Source organism: Penaeus monodon, chromosome 16 (assembly GCF_015228065.2).
Source record: "Penaeus monodon isolate SGIC_2016 chromosome 16, NSTDA_Pmon_1, whole genome shotgun sequence".
NCBI classification, from domain to species: domain Eukaryota; kingdom Metazoa; phylum Arthropoda; class Malacostraca; order Decapoda; family Penaeidae; genus Penaeus; species Penaeus monodon.
In genome coordinates this window covers 20,459,046-20,474,045 of record NC_051401.1, presented here as the reverse complement: position 1 = coordinate 20,474,045, position 15,000 = coordinate 20,459,046, and the positions used below count along the sequence as shown (strand labels likewise).

At 43.5% G+C, this 15,000-nt stretch overlaps 1 protein-coding gene across 1 annotated transcript; it reads right to left on the bottom strand.

The window, feature by feature from the left end:
* Window positions 1-11,516: 11,516 nt before the first annotated feature.
* Window positions 11,517-12,573, bottom strand: LOC119582972. The gene is made up of 3 exons (XM_037931487.1): window positions 12,005-12,573; window positions 11,746-11,914; window positions 11,517-11,621 (listed from the first exon to the last, which is right to left on the bottom strand). The coding sequence occupies exons 1-3, from the start codon at window positions 12,571-12,573 to the stop codon at window positions 11,517-11,519; spliced, it is 843 nt and encodes a 280-aa protein (XP_037787415.1).
* Window positions 12,574-15,000: the final 2,427 nt, after the last annotated feature.

Genomic DNA, 15,000 nt, shown 5'->3' with positions numbered 1-15,000 from the left:
TTGACATTTTAAAACACAATATAGGAAAAGTTCCATTGGATTTTTGGAACAATTCCTTGCATAGGCAAAACCTTGTTTCTCTTGTTAAGGTATGCTAAGCAAGGTTTGGACGCACTGACAAATGGAAAACAACATGGAAACCAACCATCCCCTTCTGTCACAGGTGAATTGTCTAGGTTAGAACAAAAGGTCCAAAATCTGAAAAGTACACATACCTGATGAATTTGTTGCAGTTGGCCATTGTAGATTGTAGCAGCACGACACCGCAACCCTAAGTTCAGCGTAGTTTCCCAGGTTGGGTCACACCAGGTCCACAGCCATGTCCTTGCTCATTGTGCAGCAGGCTCCCCTCGTTTCCTGCACGCTTACACATCGTACGTTTACTTAAGCCACAGAATCTGGAACTGAGATTGAGGTGTGCCTTAAGGCACACAAGGAAGGCCAAAAGGACACAAGATTGATTGATTGATTATTTAAAATTATCTGCCGCGTCAACAGCTAAGGTCATTAGCGGCGAATACCTTGTTAAATAGAAATCTATAAAATCTTTAAAATCTATCAATAGATATCTTATAAATAACAATAAACAAATTGAAAATTAAAGCATAAATATTATGCTCTAAGTGTATAAAATTATTGCATAAACATTATGCATAATTAAATTTTATTAAAAATATTAGTCTCCCTAAGGAAACTAATAAGACCCTCTATGTCACAGTCCTCCCCCAATACATTCTTCAGTGTATATGAGGGAGACAAGTACATACGTCTTTGGTCTGAGAATGTTGCACATCTTTCCACTACATGTGCGATTGTTAAGGGCTCTTGGCATCCCTCACAAATTGCTTGAATTTTAGCCATCGTCGGCCCATGAGTCAGTCTTGTGTGCCCGATTATTAGCCTTGTTAATGCAACTTCCACTTTTCGGTTGGGATGGATGCTAGTCACCCAACTGCCAAGGTCATCTCTAATCTCTCGCAGTTTATTTCTGGAGATATGCCTCCATTGTTCCTTCCATTTATTGCGAAGACAACTCCTGATGCTGGGTTTCAGGTCGGTGTGTGGGAGAGGAAAACGAGCATCACAAGGCTGAGCGGCAGCTGCCTTGGCCTTCTGATCAGCTCGCTCATTCCCACTAACACCAACATGTGCTGGCACCCAACAGTTATCTTTTTACGTGTTGACATCAGTGCAAGCCAATCTTGAACCTCCCTCACTACTGGATGTGATGAGTTTAAGCTCTTGAATGCTTACAAGGCACCACGAGAGTCACAATTTATGATAATAGAATGGTTCGTAAGATCTCTAGTCATCTTAACTGCTGCAAGGATGGCATGTAACTCTGCAGTAAAGATCGAGGCTGCTAGAGAAAGACTGCCAGATGCAGTCTTCCTTCTGCTCACTGCTGCAAAGCCCACACCATTTTCAGATTTCGAACCATCTGTATATATTGCCTCTGATCCCCGGTACTTAGAGATATGCTGAAGAAATTTCTCTCTGACTTCTGCTTCGGATCTCTCCCCTTTCCCAATTCCGACCAAATCAGGCTCAACTTGATTAGTTCAAGGGGGGAATTGGGGAATTCCAACAGCCAGAACCTTAGTGAGACTTAAATTAAGATCTTCCACAAGATTCCTCATTCTCCTACCATAGGATCGGCTATCCTCAAGGGGGTTGAAAACCAATCTGGATGTAGGAGATCCCGGAATCCTCTGTAGTCTCGTGTAGTAAATCAGGTTCATGTAGTCCCGGTGTAATGAAAGAGGTGGTTCTCCACTCTCAGCATACAGGGATTCCACAGGTGAAGACCTGAAAGCCCCAGTACAGATTCTGAGAGCTTCATTATGAACCGAGTCCAACATCCGGAGAACAGTGGGAGTTGCAGAAGAATACACCTCACATTCATAACCAAGCTTACTACGAATAAGCGCTCGGTAAAGCCGTAGAAGCGTTGTGCGGTCTGCACCCCAAGATAAATGTGAAAGAACCCGCAAAATACGAAGTGCTTTTGTAGCCTTCACTTTTAACTGTTTGATGTGAGGCACCCATGTAAGTCTTGAGTCAAAAATTAGACCCAAGTACTTCACCTCTTGGACAAACTGCAGTGGGTTTGCTCCTAAATAGAGGGGAGGATGGAACTTTCCTCGTTTGTGGAAATGTATAGCCATGGTCTTGCTTGGAGAAAATTTGAACCCATGATATATTGCCTACTGTACAACCTGATTTATTGCAGTCTGCATGCGTCCTTGCACATCCTGTAAGCTTCCTCCTGAGCAGTACAGTGTAAAGTCATCCACATACAGATTACATGAGACAGCACTTGGAACAACCTTTACAATGTCATTTATAGCAATGGCAAACAGGGTCACACTTAAGACACTCCCCTGTGGGACACCTTCCAGCTGATCTTCCAGGTTAGAGAAACTGTTTCCTACCCGAACTCTAAACTTCCTGTCAGCAAGGAAGCTTTGTATGAAAGTAGGTAATGCTCCTCTTAAACCAATGTCATACAGCTTCATGAGTATGCCATGCTTCCAAGTAGTATCGTAAGCCTTTTCAAGGTCAAAGAAGACTGCTATCATGTGACATCGCTGTGCGAAGGAATTCCGTATAGCAGTTTCAATCCTCACAAGTGCATCTGTGGTTGATCTTAATTTTCTAAAGCCCTATTGATATGGGGTCAACATGTTTTCTTTTTCCAGCAGCCATGTCAACCTGAAGTTGACCATTTTCTCCATCAGCTTGCAGATGCAGCTGGTGAGGGAAATTGGTCTGTAATTTCCTGGTGCGGAAGCATCTTTGCCAGGTTTAGGAACAGGAATGATTATAGCTTCTCTCCATGTGGATGGCACTGTGCCCTCTCTATAGATCCTATTAAATAGGTCTAACAGGAACTTCTGGGAGCTCTCTGGTAAGTGAGATATCATTTGGTATGGAATACCGTCACTTCCTGGGGCATTCTTACGGCAGAGCTGCAAAGCAGAGTCCATCTCCTTGCACAAAAATGGCAAGTTGTATGGAAGTTCTGCTGCATTCCTACTGAAGAATGACACCGGGTGTTGTTCTTGTTCCGCCCGAAAAGTGGAGAATCGAGCAGTGTAAGAGGAGATCTCTGCCATGGATTTAGCTAGCTCATTTGCAACATCTTTTTTATCTGTGATGATTATGCCATCTATCTTCAGAGTAGGTTGTGACATGGATATGCTCTTTCCAGCGATCTTACGCACCTTGTCCCATACCCATGCTAAGGGAGTCCCAGAGTTAATCGAGGAGACATACTGTCTCCACGACGTCCGTCTAGCCTCCTTTAGCACGCGCCTGGCCTTGGCTTGGGTCTTCTTGTAATTGATCAAGGTTACAATGCTGGGGCGTCGTTTCATTTGCCTTAATGCAGCTTTTCTTGTTCTGACAGCTTGTTGGCACTCATCAGACCACCATGGTACTGGAGGTCGACGGTAATGGCCGCTACTTTTCGGAATGGATGCTTCTGCTGCAAGGTGAATTCGTGATGTGAGGTGATTAACAGCATCTTGAACACACTGGAAATCATTCACAGATCCTTGCAATACTGCAGTTGATCTAAAAAGATTCCAGTCCGCATGTTCAAGTTGCCATCTCTGCACTCCATTGGCTGGAATACCATTCACCTCCTCCAAAAGTATTGGAAAGTGGTCACTTCCATGCAAGTCTTCCATGACCTGCCAAGTGAAGTTCAACTGTGAATCAGGTGAGCCTATTGATAGGTCTATATTGGAGAATGTCCCAGTTTGAATTTGGAAATGTGTGGGAGTGTCATTGTTCAGTAAAACTGCATCTACTCTTAAGAACAAGGACTCCAAGGCCCTTCCTCGAGGGTTGCACAAAGTGTCTCCCCAGAGGTGATGCCGACCATTGAAATCTCCCAACTGCCCAAGTAGATCTTCCAAATCATTAATGTTGAGATTATGTGGAGGAAGGTAGATGGATGCAACAGTGTAAGGTCGTGTCAAGCCTATTCTCACAGCCTTCACCTGCAGTGTTGTCTGTAGGTGGATGGCCTGGAAGGGAATATCTTGACGTACCATTACTGCTACTCCTCCATGAGGTCCATTGTCAAAGGTTCCATAATGGGCTTGAACTTGGAATCCTCTCAGGAAAATGGGACGATTTTCCCTGGTCATAATCTCTTGTAGGAATACACAAACTGGGTTCCATGAAGCTATCAGATGTTGCAGTTCTTCCCATTTTGCATGAATTCCCTGACAGTTCCATTGGATTAGGGTATCCAGTTCTTTATATTATTTCTTCATAAGGTGTTTAGCAGCACCTGTGGTCAAGGTTTGCCTCACACCTTTAGGCTGTCCCTTTCCAGGATCCTGGGGGTACCTTTTTAATATTTGTTGACCTGTGGAACTAGTTTCCACAGGTTTCCCTTGGACAGGTTCAGGATTTCTTTGCCTACGCAAAGGACAGACCTGAGCCTTTGCTTCAGTGGCATTCTGTCTAGCAGGGGGCCCCTTGTGGCAGCTGGAGTCTTTTGGACAGGTTTAAGATTTCTTTGCCTGGGCAAAGGGCGTGCCTGAGCCTTTACTTCAGGAGCATTCTGCCTAGCAGCAGAGACTCCTGTGGATGTGGTGGCAGCTGTCACCGTTGAGGCCTCTGGAGCCTTGCCTGATGGCTCCAAAGACCTTACTTTGGGAGGAGGAGTCTCCTCAATAGACCCCTCACTCCTACTCCGTTTCTGATGGAACAACTCACCAGAGGCAGTGTCAGCAATTTGGGACTGAGGTTTAGAGGAAGTGGCAGAGTGTGTGGTGTAAGAAGCATTGGAGGGCAAGGGTTGGTGGGAAGGAGGATGGGCTAGAACCGAAGCAAAGGACCTACCTGTACCTTTTACATTGCTTTGAAGAAGCTTCATGAGCTTCTTTGCAGTGGTAACAGCATATTGGACCTGGACAGTTGTCATCTCCTTGATGACCTGTTGTACCACACTTTACACATATTCTTGGTTGTCCATTTTCTTTAAAACGGCAAGAGTTGGCTCCATGCCCATAACCTTGGCAGTGGAAGCACAGCATAGGGTTGGGCACATATGGCTTTACCTTGAGGTGGTACCATGCTAACTTAACTGATTCTGGAAGGACTAATGTGTTAAAAGTTAGAAGAAGAGCTGGTGTCGACTGTTCCAAACCATCAACTTTCTTCCTAAAACGTTTTACTGCCACTACATTAAAATTCTCTAGTTCCTCTAACAGTTTCTCCTCAGAATACCTCATCAGGTTTCGGAAAAAGACAATTCCCTTACACTGATTGAGGGTTTTATGAGGAGAGCATGAAACTTGAGCCTCAGGAATGTTGCATATCGCACGCAGACGGTCACTCTCGTCTGGTGACGAAACCTCAACTATCAGGCTACCATCTCGCTGTGGGGTGATGCGAGGATCATGTTGACATACTATTTTCCGATGAACCTCAAAAATATCAAGATCCATGACTGATACACCATCATTGGTCTTCACTACCAGGTACTTACTATATGAAATGCTTTCATATTTACCAGGTAAGATCTCCTTAGTGGATTGAGGAGGACTTTTCCCCATCTTACCTGGTTTGGGAGCCCAGGAACCATTACGATTTCCATTCTTGCCCTTTGGAAGCTGGAAAGGTTCCAGAGTGACAACGTATGATTTTCCAGAGAGAATGGTCGAGGGATTGCGCAGGTCGTCAGGGAGAGAGCTAGATCTTTGTAAATTTGTAGTACTCATACAAATTTGAATTCTTCATTTCCTCACCCCCCCACCCACCATGGAGTCCAACGAGGGGAAGCTATAGTTGGGGCTCAAAATCTCCCAACAGCCACAGGGGTAATGAGGAAATATACGCAGCCACTATTACAGTACTAATGGCAGTCGCGGGACCTATGCGCTACCGACTGAATAGTGCCTGCTTGACCCTAGCCATATTTGACCAGCCAATTGACTTGACCGGGCTTTGATCAAGCCACCCGTCTAACCAGAATAAAGGACCAAAGAGGTGTGTTGCTAGCTGCAGGGCGCAGCGTGCAGCATCGCTCAACCTCCAGGACTCCTGTCTCCTGGTAATACGGGATGCCACGCACGGCAAACACACGTGGGAGAGTTCTCCCTGGTCCAAGATGGAATGAACCAGGGGTGGGTACACCATCCCCTCTCATAGGCCTTGGTCCAGGAAGCCATTTTGTCTCATCCCTCACTGGTGACCCCTCCAGTATGGGTAGTCCTCTGGTCTGGCTCACCAGATCACTGGGACCTCAAGCCCCCCCCACCGCGGCAAGGCGGCTTCCGTTAGGGGGGCCATTTTGCATGAATTCCCTGACAATTCCATTGGATTAGGGTATCCAGTTCTTTATATTATTTCTTCATAAGGTGTTTGGCAGCACCTGTGGTCAAGGTTTGCCCCACACCTTTAGGCTGTCCCATTCCAAGATCCTGGGAGAACCTCTTTAATGTTTTTTTTACCTGTGGAACTAGTTTCCACATGTTTCCCTTGGACAGATTCAGGATTTCTTTGCCTGGGTAAAGAACGGACCTGAGCCTTTACTTCAGGGGCATTCCGCCTAGCAGCAGAGGCCCCTGTGGATGTGGTAGCAGCTGGAGCTGTCACCAATGAGGCCTCTGGAGCCTTCAATGATGGTTCCAAAGACCCTACTTTGGGAGGAGGAGTCTCCTCAATAGACCCCTGACTCCTACTCCGTTTCTGGTAGAGCAACTCACCAGAGGCAGTGTCAGCAATTTGGGACAGAGGTTTAAAGGAAGTGGCAGAGTCTGTGTTGTAAGAAGCATTGGAGGGCAAGAGTTGGTGGCTGTGCAAACAGCACATGGGCACGTCGCTTTGCCTCTGGAAAGCTAACTTTCTCCTTGCTCCTTATTATCAATACTTCCTTTTCAAATTTGTACCTTTTACATTGTTTTGAAGAAGCTTCATGAGCTTGATGACCTGTTGTACCACACTTTACACATACTCTTGGTTGTCCATTTTCTTTAAAACGGCAAGAGTTGGCTCCATGCCCATAACCCTGGCAGTGGAAGCACCGCATAGGGTTGGGCACATATGGCTTTACCTTGAGGTGGTACCATGCTAACTTAGAGAAGAAGGCAGTCATGGTCGCCATGACAGCAATGATCCAGACTGTTAGAATCCTGAAAGGGAGGAAGCTGAACAAAGCCAAAGCAGCTCCACCATCACCCCAGGACGAGACTCCCCTCTCCATTCCAACCCTGGCCATACCCTCACAGGCAGAGCCAAAACAGGCTGAATCTATGCAGCGAGTGCCAGAACAAACTGACCTTTCCCAGGTAAAATCAGTAAAGAGAAAAGACACAGGCCAAGCCTGAAGTGAGAAAAGCCAAATCACAAAAGTCAGAGCCAAGAATAGCTTGACAAACAGCCCAAAACCAGATGAAAATCCTTCAACCAGCTAGGACTTCACAATGGAATTGTCAGACTATGAATTAACAGACTCTGTATCCGAATACAAAGACGTCTCTGATGTAACTATCACCAAATAGCATCATGACACACAATTTAGGCATACTACAGTGGAACATCTATGGCTTTCATACAAAGAATGCCATCCTCCATGCAATAGAGCTATCAAGGAACAATGACAGTGCTACAGGAGACATTAATAGAGGAGAATGTTCGCTTTTCAGGGTATCATGTTTTCATGCTGCCAAGCACGTCTGGCAAAAGTGGCTTGATCACCCAGCAATAGCCGATACACCGCACTGTGAAGAGGATGTTGAATCTCTTTGTCAGGGTTTGCTCTTAAGGAATCATAACGGTCAGGTCAAGGAAAACACACCAGAGGAAACATACAGGTTTTACTGATAAGGGCACTACACTACACTACACATAACAAAATATGTACAAACTGAAGGGAGAGAATCCAGCGGCGTAAGAGAGGTCACATGGCAGAAGGGAGGACACAATCAAAGTCACGGGGCAACTCATGAATTTTTGCCTGGTGCTTCTTTTACTTGTAGCGCCGATGTAAAGGCCTGATACCCTAGTTCCCCACGAGGTGGGAAGGACCTAAGCCCGCCGCTCGGAGTGAGGTAAACATTGCCAAGGGTCCTGAGTAATCTCACAGTTGTGACACTTGCTGTTGAGATTCACCTGGCTTGGGGCCCTCTCAAGTTGTACAATGTGTACAGGCCAGACTGCAGGAGCTTACATCAGCCAGATCTGTGCTACTGCAGCACAAGACCGAGTCATCATTGTATTATTTGTTTATTGTATGCTATAATTAATAGGTATCTGAAAATAAATAAATAAAATAATGATCAGAACAATTATTAAGGTAAATGGAATTTAATTTTGTTCAGAAAGAAATGAAAAGGTGGATTTCTGTTTTGTAGTATCTCCCGCAAAGCATTGTGGGTACACTTTGTTTTTAAGCCATGGCAGAAGGCATGAGTGAATTGTATATAAACTTTCCAGTATTTTGGAGTAATACGATATTGAAACAGATTTGAAGGTATGTAACATTTAATGATATTATTCTACCGTTGTATTGTAATAGATAAAATGACTCGGCAAATAATAAATGATAAAGATGATCATGAAAGATGGAGCTTTCTGGTAAAATGTCACAAGAGTTAATATTTATTTTAGGGGTTTGTTGTGAACTCATGCATGAGGACTTGCTTGTCTACAAGAACTGGGATGCGTGATGGTGTCATATTTGAAATGACTTATGAAATATTATGTTACTTTCTCCAGGAACAAATTTGATTATTGTGCTTTTATGTAAAGGAATCTCTATTATTATTATGGAAAGGTTAGTATCTGAAATAATTCTGTTATTATATTTCATGATGTCTGTATACATTTGATTATTGTTCTGTATGAGAATTGTTTATTTTCAACATCTTACGGGTTAACACATTTTGGAATATGCAGTCTCGCGTATAATTGCCCATTTGTACTGAGTATTTTGGCTTTCTTCATAATACAATCATAAGGGGGAGACATCAATGCACACCACCCCATCCTGGCTCCCTGTAGGGCACTGGATGTGGCAGGCCATCACACAGACAACGTCTTTGAGACTTTCCCCAAGATCGCTCTTCTCAATAGCCAACACATGTCAGAGGAGGGGTCCTAGACCTCACCTTGGTCACTGCGGCTCTGGTGGAGAGAATTAGATTGTGTGTCGATGAGACTGTCACAAGTGACCATTATGGCACTGTTACTACCCTCATAGATGCTGGCCCAGCCCCAATGCCACAAGCAAATCCAAGATGGAAAACAGACAAGGCCAACTGGCAAGCCTTTCAGAATGTCTTGGTACACTTAGAAGCAATGAACCCACACAGAGTGAAAACGTGAAGTGCTTGAAGCCAGACTTATCAGTGCCATAAAGGAGCCTCACAGACTATAACTAAAACTTGGCCATGGTCCAGGAGTTATAAAGATGCCTGGTACTTTAATGACGAGATTAAGGAAGTCAACCACAGAGTGAACATGTGTAGAGTGCAATTCCATAGGCAAAGAACCCCTGACAACCTAGCCCTCCAATGGGAAGCAGTCAGGGATGCCAAGGAAACTGCCATAAGAGTCAGGCAGGAAAAATGGCTGAAATAGTGCGAGTTCCTTGACCACTGAACCACCCTTACAGAGCTGTGGCAATGGGTCAGGCGAGCTACTAGCCGCTCAGCCCCGAGGTGCACACACCACGACCCTCAATCAAAAGCAAACAGACTGGTGCAGTTCTCTGCGAGAACAAGCAGCAACAGTCTGCCAGCTGAACTAAGGGCAAACCAACAATGCCTACTCCCAGGCAGACTTGCTCATATCAGAGGGCAGCCAAACCCAATAATTCAGATGTTATCTTCTCTCTGAGGGAACTAAGAAAACTCTACAAAAACAGTTCTTGTGCAGCCCCAAGTTCTGATGGGATCTCATACCCAATCATTTCCAACCTAGGACTGGCAGGTGAAATTGGATTCCTGTAACTCATCAACAATTCCTGGGAAACTTCCACTCTATCCCAGAGTTGGAAGAGGGCTATCATAGTTCCCATCCCAAAACCAAAGGAGCCAGGGAAGTACCGCCCTATCTCTTTTCTCAGCTGTCTGGGCAAGACGGCCGAGAGAATGGTACTAAACCAACGCCAATGAAAAATGGGAACCTCACATAGGTTCACAAGGGGCATGAGCACAGCACACGGCATGGCCACGCTCTTAAGCACAATCAGCACTGTTACTTCTGTGGTAGTATTCATAGACCTGGAGAAGGCGATCGAATTAGCAAGTCCTCTTGCTATTCAGGAGACCCTGATCCAGAAGGGAATCAGAGGAAAGCTCTTGGCCTGGATAGGTGACTATTTCAGGACTGAACAGCCAAAGTCAAATTCCAAGTCACTTATCACAGCACATGCCACTACAAAATGAAACGCCACAGGTCCTCAGCCCAGCCCTTTTCAACATCCTAATGTCCTGCATCCTCAACATACACCTCCCAGTGGGGTGCAAGATCATCTCCTATGCAGACAATCTCACAAGCATTTCCCCTGAACCACACTGCCTAAGTAAAGCCTTGCGTTGTCTGGACCTTGTATCTGAGGAATGTTGTAGGACAGGACTAAAGATCTCCGCAGCCAAATCCAAAGCAAGGCTGGACAACACTCCGCACTCTAGGTTCCGCCGTTTTCTTTTCTTTCCTGGTTACGTTTCTGGCAAGAGAAAACGGTTCTTGGAATTACGGAAACTATCGTAGTTTTCATTATTATTTATTGGACATAATACCATTGAAGCATTATTTGTGTTCATCATAATATTATAATTTTAGATTGATTGGAAATGTTTTTACCATATAACATTTATTATGCTTAAACCAAAATACATTTATAAAAAATATACAAAATATGAAACGATACTTAAATAGATACGATACGAATCGAAATAAAACTTGTTATATACATCTAGAATATAAATACATACAAATACATTTAACAAACGTTTATTTTGCAAAACATAAGACCAGATCCTTGTCTGGGTTATACTTGTTAGTAATGGCATATTCACTTATATTAATAAGTGCTCGAACAGTTTCTGTCTTTAGACAGTTACGTTCTTTCCTTTTTATTCTATTCATTTTTGAGAATAGACGTTCAACGTCAGCATTGGATATCGGTAGAGAGAGGACCTCGAGTGCAAATTTGGCTAAGCATTCAAATTTTCGTTTCCCATGATCATCAGTTATTTTCATAATGTATTTATAAAAATCTTCGGCATTAGATGAAACCTCATCAGTGTCTTTGAACTGATGCCACCGAATACTGCGCCACTGGTCATCTGCCATTAATTTACAGTAGCTATTTATGCGTGGGACCTCATTCATTAAATCAGTTATGGAGGGCATATTTATTCTTGTGTTATGAAGAAGCATTTGCTTTGGCTGTAAATATGATGCCAATATCCACAACTTGTTGTCAAGGTCAAATCTCTTTAATTTGTTGACAGGCTATAATGATAAAATTTCTGCAATTTTTTTCACTGTAGGAATAAACTGAGGATCTCTAAGATATTCAGAGGCTTGAAACCAAGGTAAATTTGATTTACAGGCAAATGGTTTGCTGGATCGGAAGGGTCAATTTCCTGCAGGGGTCTTTGAGCTATGATAAGTGGATCACATTTTTTCTAAAATTACTTTGTACAAATTAGTAATTTGGCCATCAAGGAAATGCAGAATCTGTGATTTAGACTGAAACAAGAGATTTACTCTATCCAAGTGAGGCAGGATGTAGTTCATGAAATTTAGATAAATGCAAATGTAATGATCTTTTAGTGCCATGTGAAATTTTCCAACAGCAATCAACCTCTCTTCTTCAACTATGTTAGAAAAATAAAGTTTAAGAGGTTGCCACTGCTCCAGAACTCGAGATACGGCGCTGTGGAGAGATAACCACCTGATAGCACATGGATGGAGTAATTTGTGAGGCTTGATATTGCAAAACAGTTGATATCATTTAAATTCATACTTTCTTTTGGCACTGTGAGCAAAAAAGTTATAAATGTTCCGGACCAAATCTTCACAAGATCGTGGTAGCGCCTTTGCTGCCTCACTAGAACAAAGATGAATGCTATGACATACAAATTTCATTATGGTTATTCCTGGCATCTCTTGCCTCAGTCTGCTGGTGACACTATTTATTCTACCAGAAATATTTGATGCCCCATCTGCTGCAAACCCAGTAACATTACTTAAAGGTATCTGAAAATTATTTAGTGTTTTGATTATGATATTAAATAAATTCTCCCATGATGAACCCTCTGCATTTCCATTGTAAATATTAATCATATCAAGCATCTCTGTTTTAAATGAATTTTCCTTAAAATCAAAATATTTGGCAACGATAGCAAGTGTTTTACTCGTTGAGCAATCCGTGCTTTCATCAATTATCAAACTGAACTTGTGTTCCCTCAGCTTCCGGACTAATTTATCTCGGAGGAGATCTCCCAGAACATGTACGGTAGCGGCTCCTTTTTTTCTGCGTAGAGAAGTTTCGGCTGCTGTGCGGGAATCTGAGTACATCTTGTGGAGATCCATCATGTCATCGCAGAGGCTGAAATGGTGAAATACTGTTATTGCAATGAAATTTATCATATTTCGTTATAACAATGTCATCAGCGGTCTTATAGCAACAGCCAAGTAATAAATGAGTAGCAAAAATATTTAACTGAATGGCAAGTTGTGGTCTGCTAAAAACATGACGAACAGGACGGTTGCATATGCCATGGAAAAGGACATTTGCTGCTCTTCCTCTGTAGGTGGAAATCCTTCCTCTGCTGTGCCTCGAGGTTCAGCGGTTGCGTTGCGCCTCGCTTCACAACTCACGTGCAACCTAGACACTCGGTGCCGCTTGAGGGGTCTGATCTCTGCGCTGAGATGTTTGTGGCACACGTGACAATAGGCCTTGGTAGTGTCATTAGGCACTCTGGCTAGCCAATTTCGGAAAGCGTCGTTGGCGAGCCACTTCTCCCGGAAGTTTTGACGAGGGGCCATGATCTGTAAGTAATGAGTCATGTCATTCTGTGCAATAATTTGTTCCTATTTAAATATCAAACATCATGATTTCTATTGAACTGCACCACATTTCAATAAACAGGTATAAAAATGATTATCAGTCTTTTATTCCGATTCAAGGGAATTAAAATGATAACTAGAATGCATAATGTAACAAATTTCTTTTAGTTACCCCTTCATTTCTGATTGCTAAAAAATGTGCTAGTGTATTCTATGGCGAACTAACATAAAAACAATCATGTAAATCTCAACTTCTTTAATGCAAATACTCACGGGTTATGACCGGCCACAGAGGAGCTCCAGAGTCAAGACAGTTCTAACGTCTGGTCCACTGTCATAACTCTTCGCCAAGAAGAGGTTGTTTAAATGGGGTTGTCAGCAATTCCGTAGTTAGGATAGCTAGATGTTGCCAGATTTATTGTTAGTTTTTTATTTTATAAGACATCTGGAACATCTAAAAATATAGAAACAAATAAGAATAATGATTACAAGTAAAATGAAACACATAACACTTTTAACGATACATTTTTAATGCTATAATAAGCAAAAATAAGCATTACGGATTTTTTTTTCCGTACGGACGCCGCTCAGTGGCGTGAAAATTAAATCCGTTTAGTAGACGTTTTTTTTTCCGCCGGAGCGCAGCATTGATCCAAAGCCATGGCTTTGAGGCAAAATGTTCAAGGCACAAGTCCGAGAATCCAGGGAATGGACTTAGAGTGGGACCAGGTCTTCCAATACCTTGGGGTAATGATTGACCAGACCCTCTCCTTTAAAAAGGAGGTCCTGTACTTGGTTGACCGAACCAAAGCAAGACAGTCTGTCATGAGAGCAACGACTGGGAGACACAGAGGGGCTAGACATAAAATACTAAGATCATTCAATGTACATTCCATCCATCCCATTGTAGACTAAGAAAAAAATGGAGACAGTTCATAATGAAGCTGCCAGGATCATTCTGGATGTCCCAAGGTGGACGAAGGCCCTAAACCTCCTCATGTCCCCTGGTCTCACGAATTGATCTAATGGTAGCTCATTTCCTTTCAAAGGAACTTGGATGACCTTTCAAAGGTCATCCAAGCACCCAGGAACAGAAACATGAGACAAAAAAATACTCAGACGCTTAGAACAAGACCACGAGCTGTTTGTCAAGGGCGTGGATTCCCCCCATCCCAACTTTATTGAAGCCCTGCCGTGGGTACAAACCTTGATCGAGTTCTCTGTTTTGAGCTTGTCAAAAAGAAAGAATCAATACCCCATGCCTAGTCTAAAGGCAGAGGCTGGGAGGGTCATTGCAACCATCACTCCTCCGGGTAGTAGAACCTACTTCACGGATGGACCAGTTTATCCCTTAAACCACACTGCAGGCGCTAGCTTTGTAGCAAGAGAGGCTACGCAATCCATCAGGGTAACAGACAACGCCTCCTCCTTACAGGCAGAGGCAGCTGCGATTATGGGAGCCCTAGCCCACACATCCCTGAGGGAAGAACACGTAGTTATACATACAGACTCTAGGGCAGCCATTTACTGTCTACAGCAAAGCTCACCCAAAGACATCTCCTGACCACGGTCCTTACCATAGCACAGAGGATTCTTGTTCAGGGTAGAATAATAATCATAAACTGGATCCCTAACCACACAGGCATCAAAGGGAATGAGTTTGCTGACAGACTAGCTGACATTGACAGGGGTATGCCCCCAAATCCCATGATCATAAAACCGAGCCAAAAAATCTTAAGGCAGAAGTGTAATGCCACAGCTTGTGCCTTCCTCTTGCAGCTTCACAGAGAGAAAATGAGATTCTCCATCTCGGCCAGATGATAGTCAGATGCTACAGGCTACCACTGGCAGTCTCTGAAGCAGTCATGAGAGGTACCGAAGTCATTCTTCACAGAATCAGACTAGGAAACCATTGCGCATGGCTGATCATAGAGACAATTGTGTTGCATG

Excerpts from the sequence above, each read along its gene's own strand:
- LOC119582972 (XM_037931487.1), bottom strand. The coding sequence starts at position 12,573 with ATGGATCTCCACAAGATGTACTCAGATTCCCGCACAGCAGCCGAAACT. Across the intron at positions 11,915-12,004 it reads GCTCACAGTGCCAAAAGAAA|CGCCGTATCTCGAGTTCTGG; the intron begins GTATGAATTTAA and ends ATCTCTCCACAG. Across the intron at positions 11,622-11,745 it reads TCCTGCCTCACTTGGATAGA|GAAATTGACCCTTCCGATCC; the intron begins GTAAATCTCTTG and ends AGACCCCTGCAG.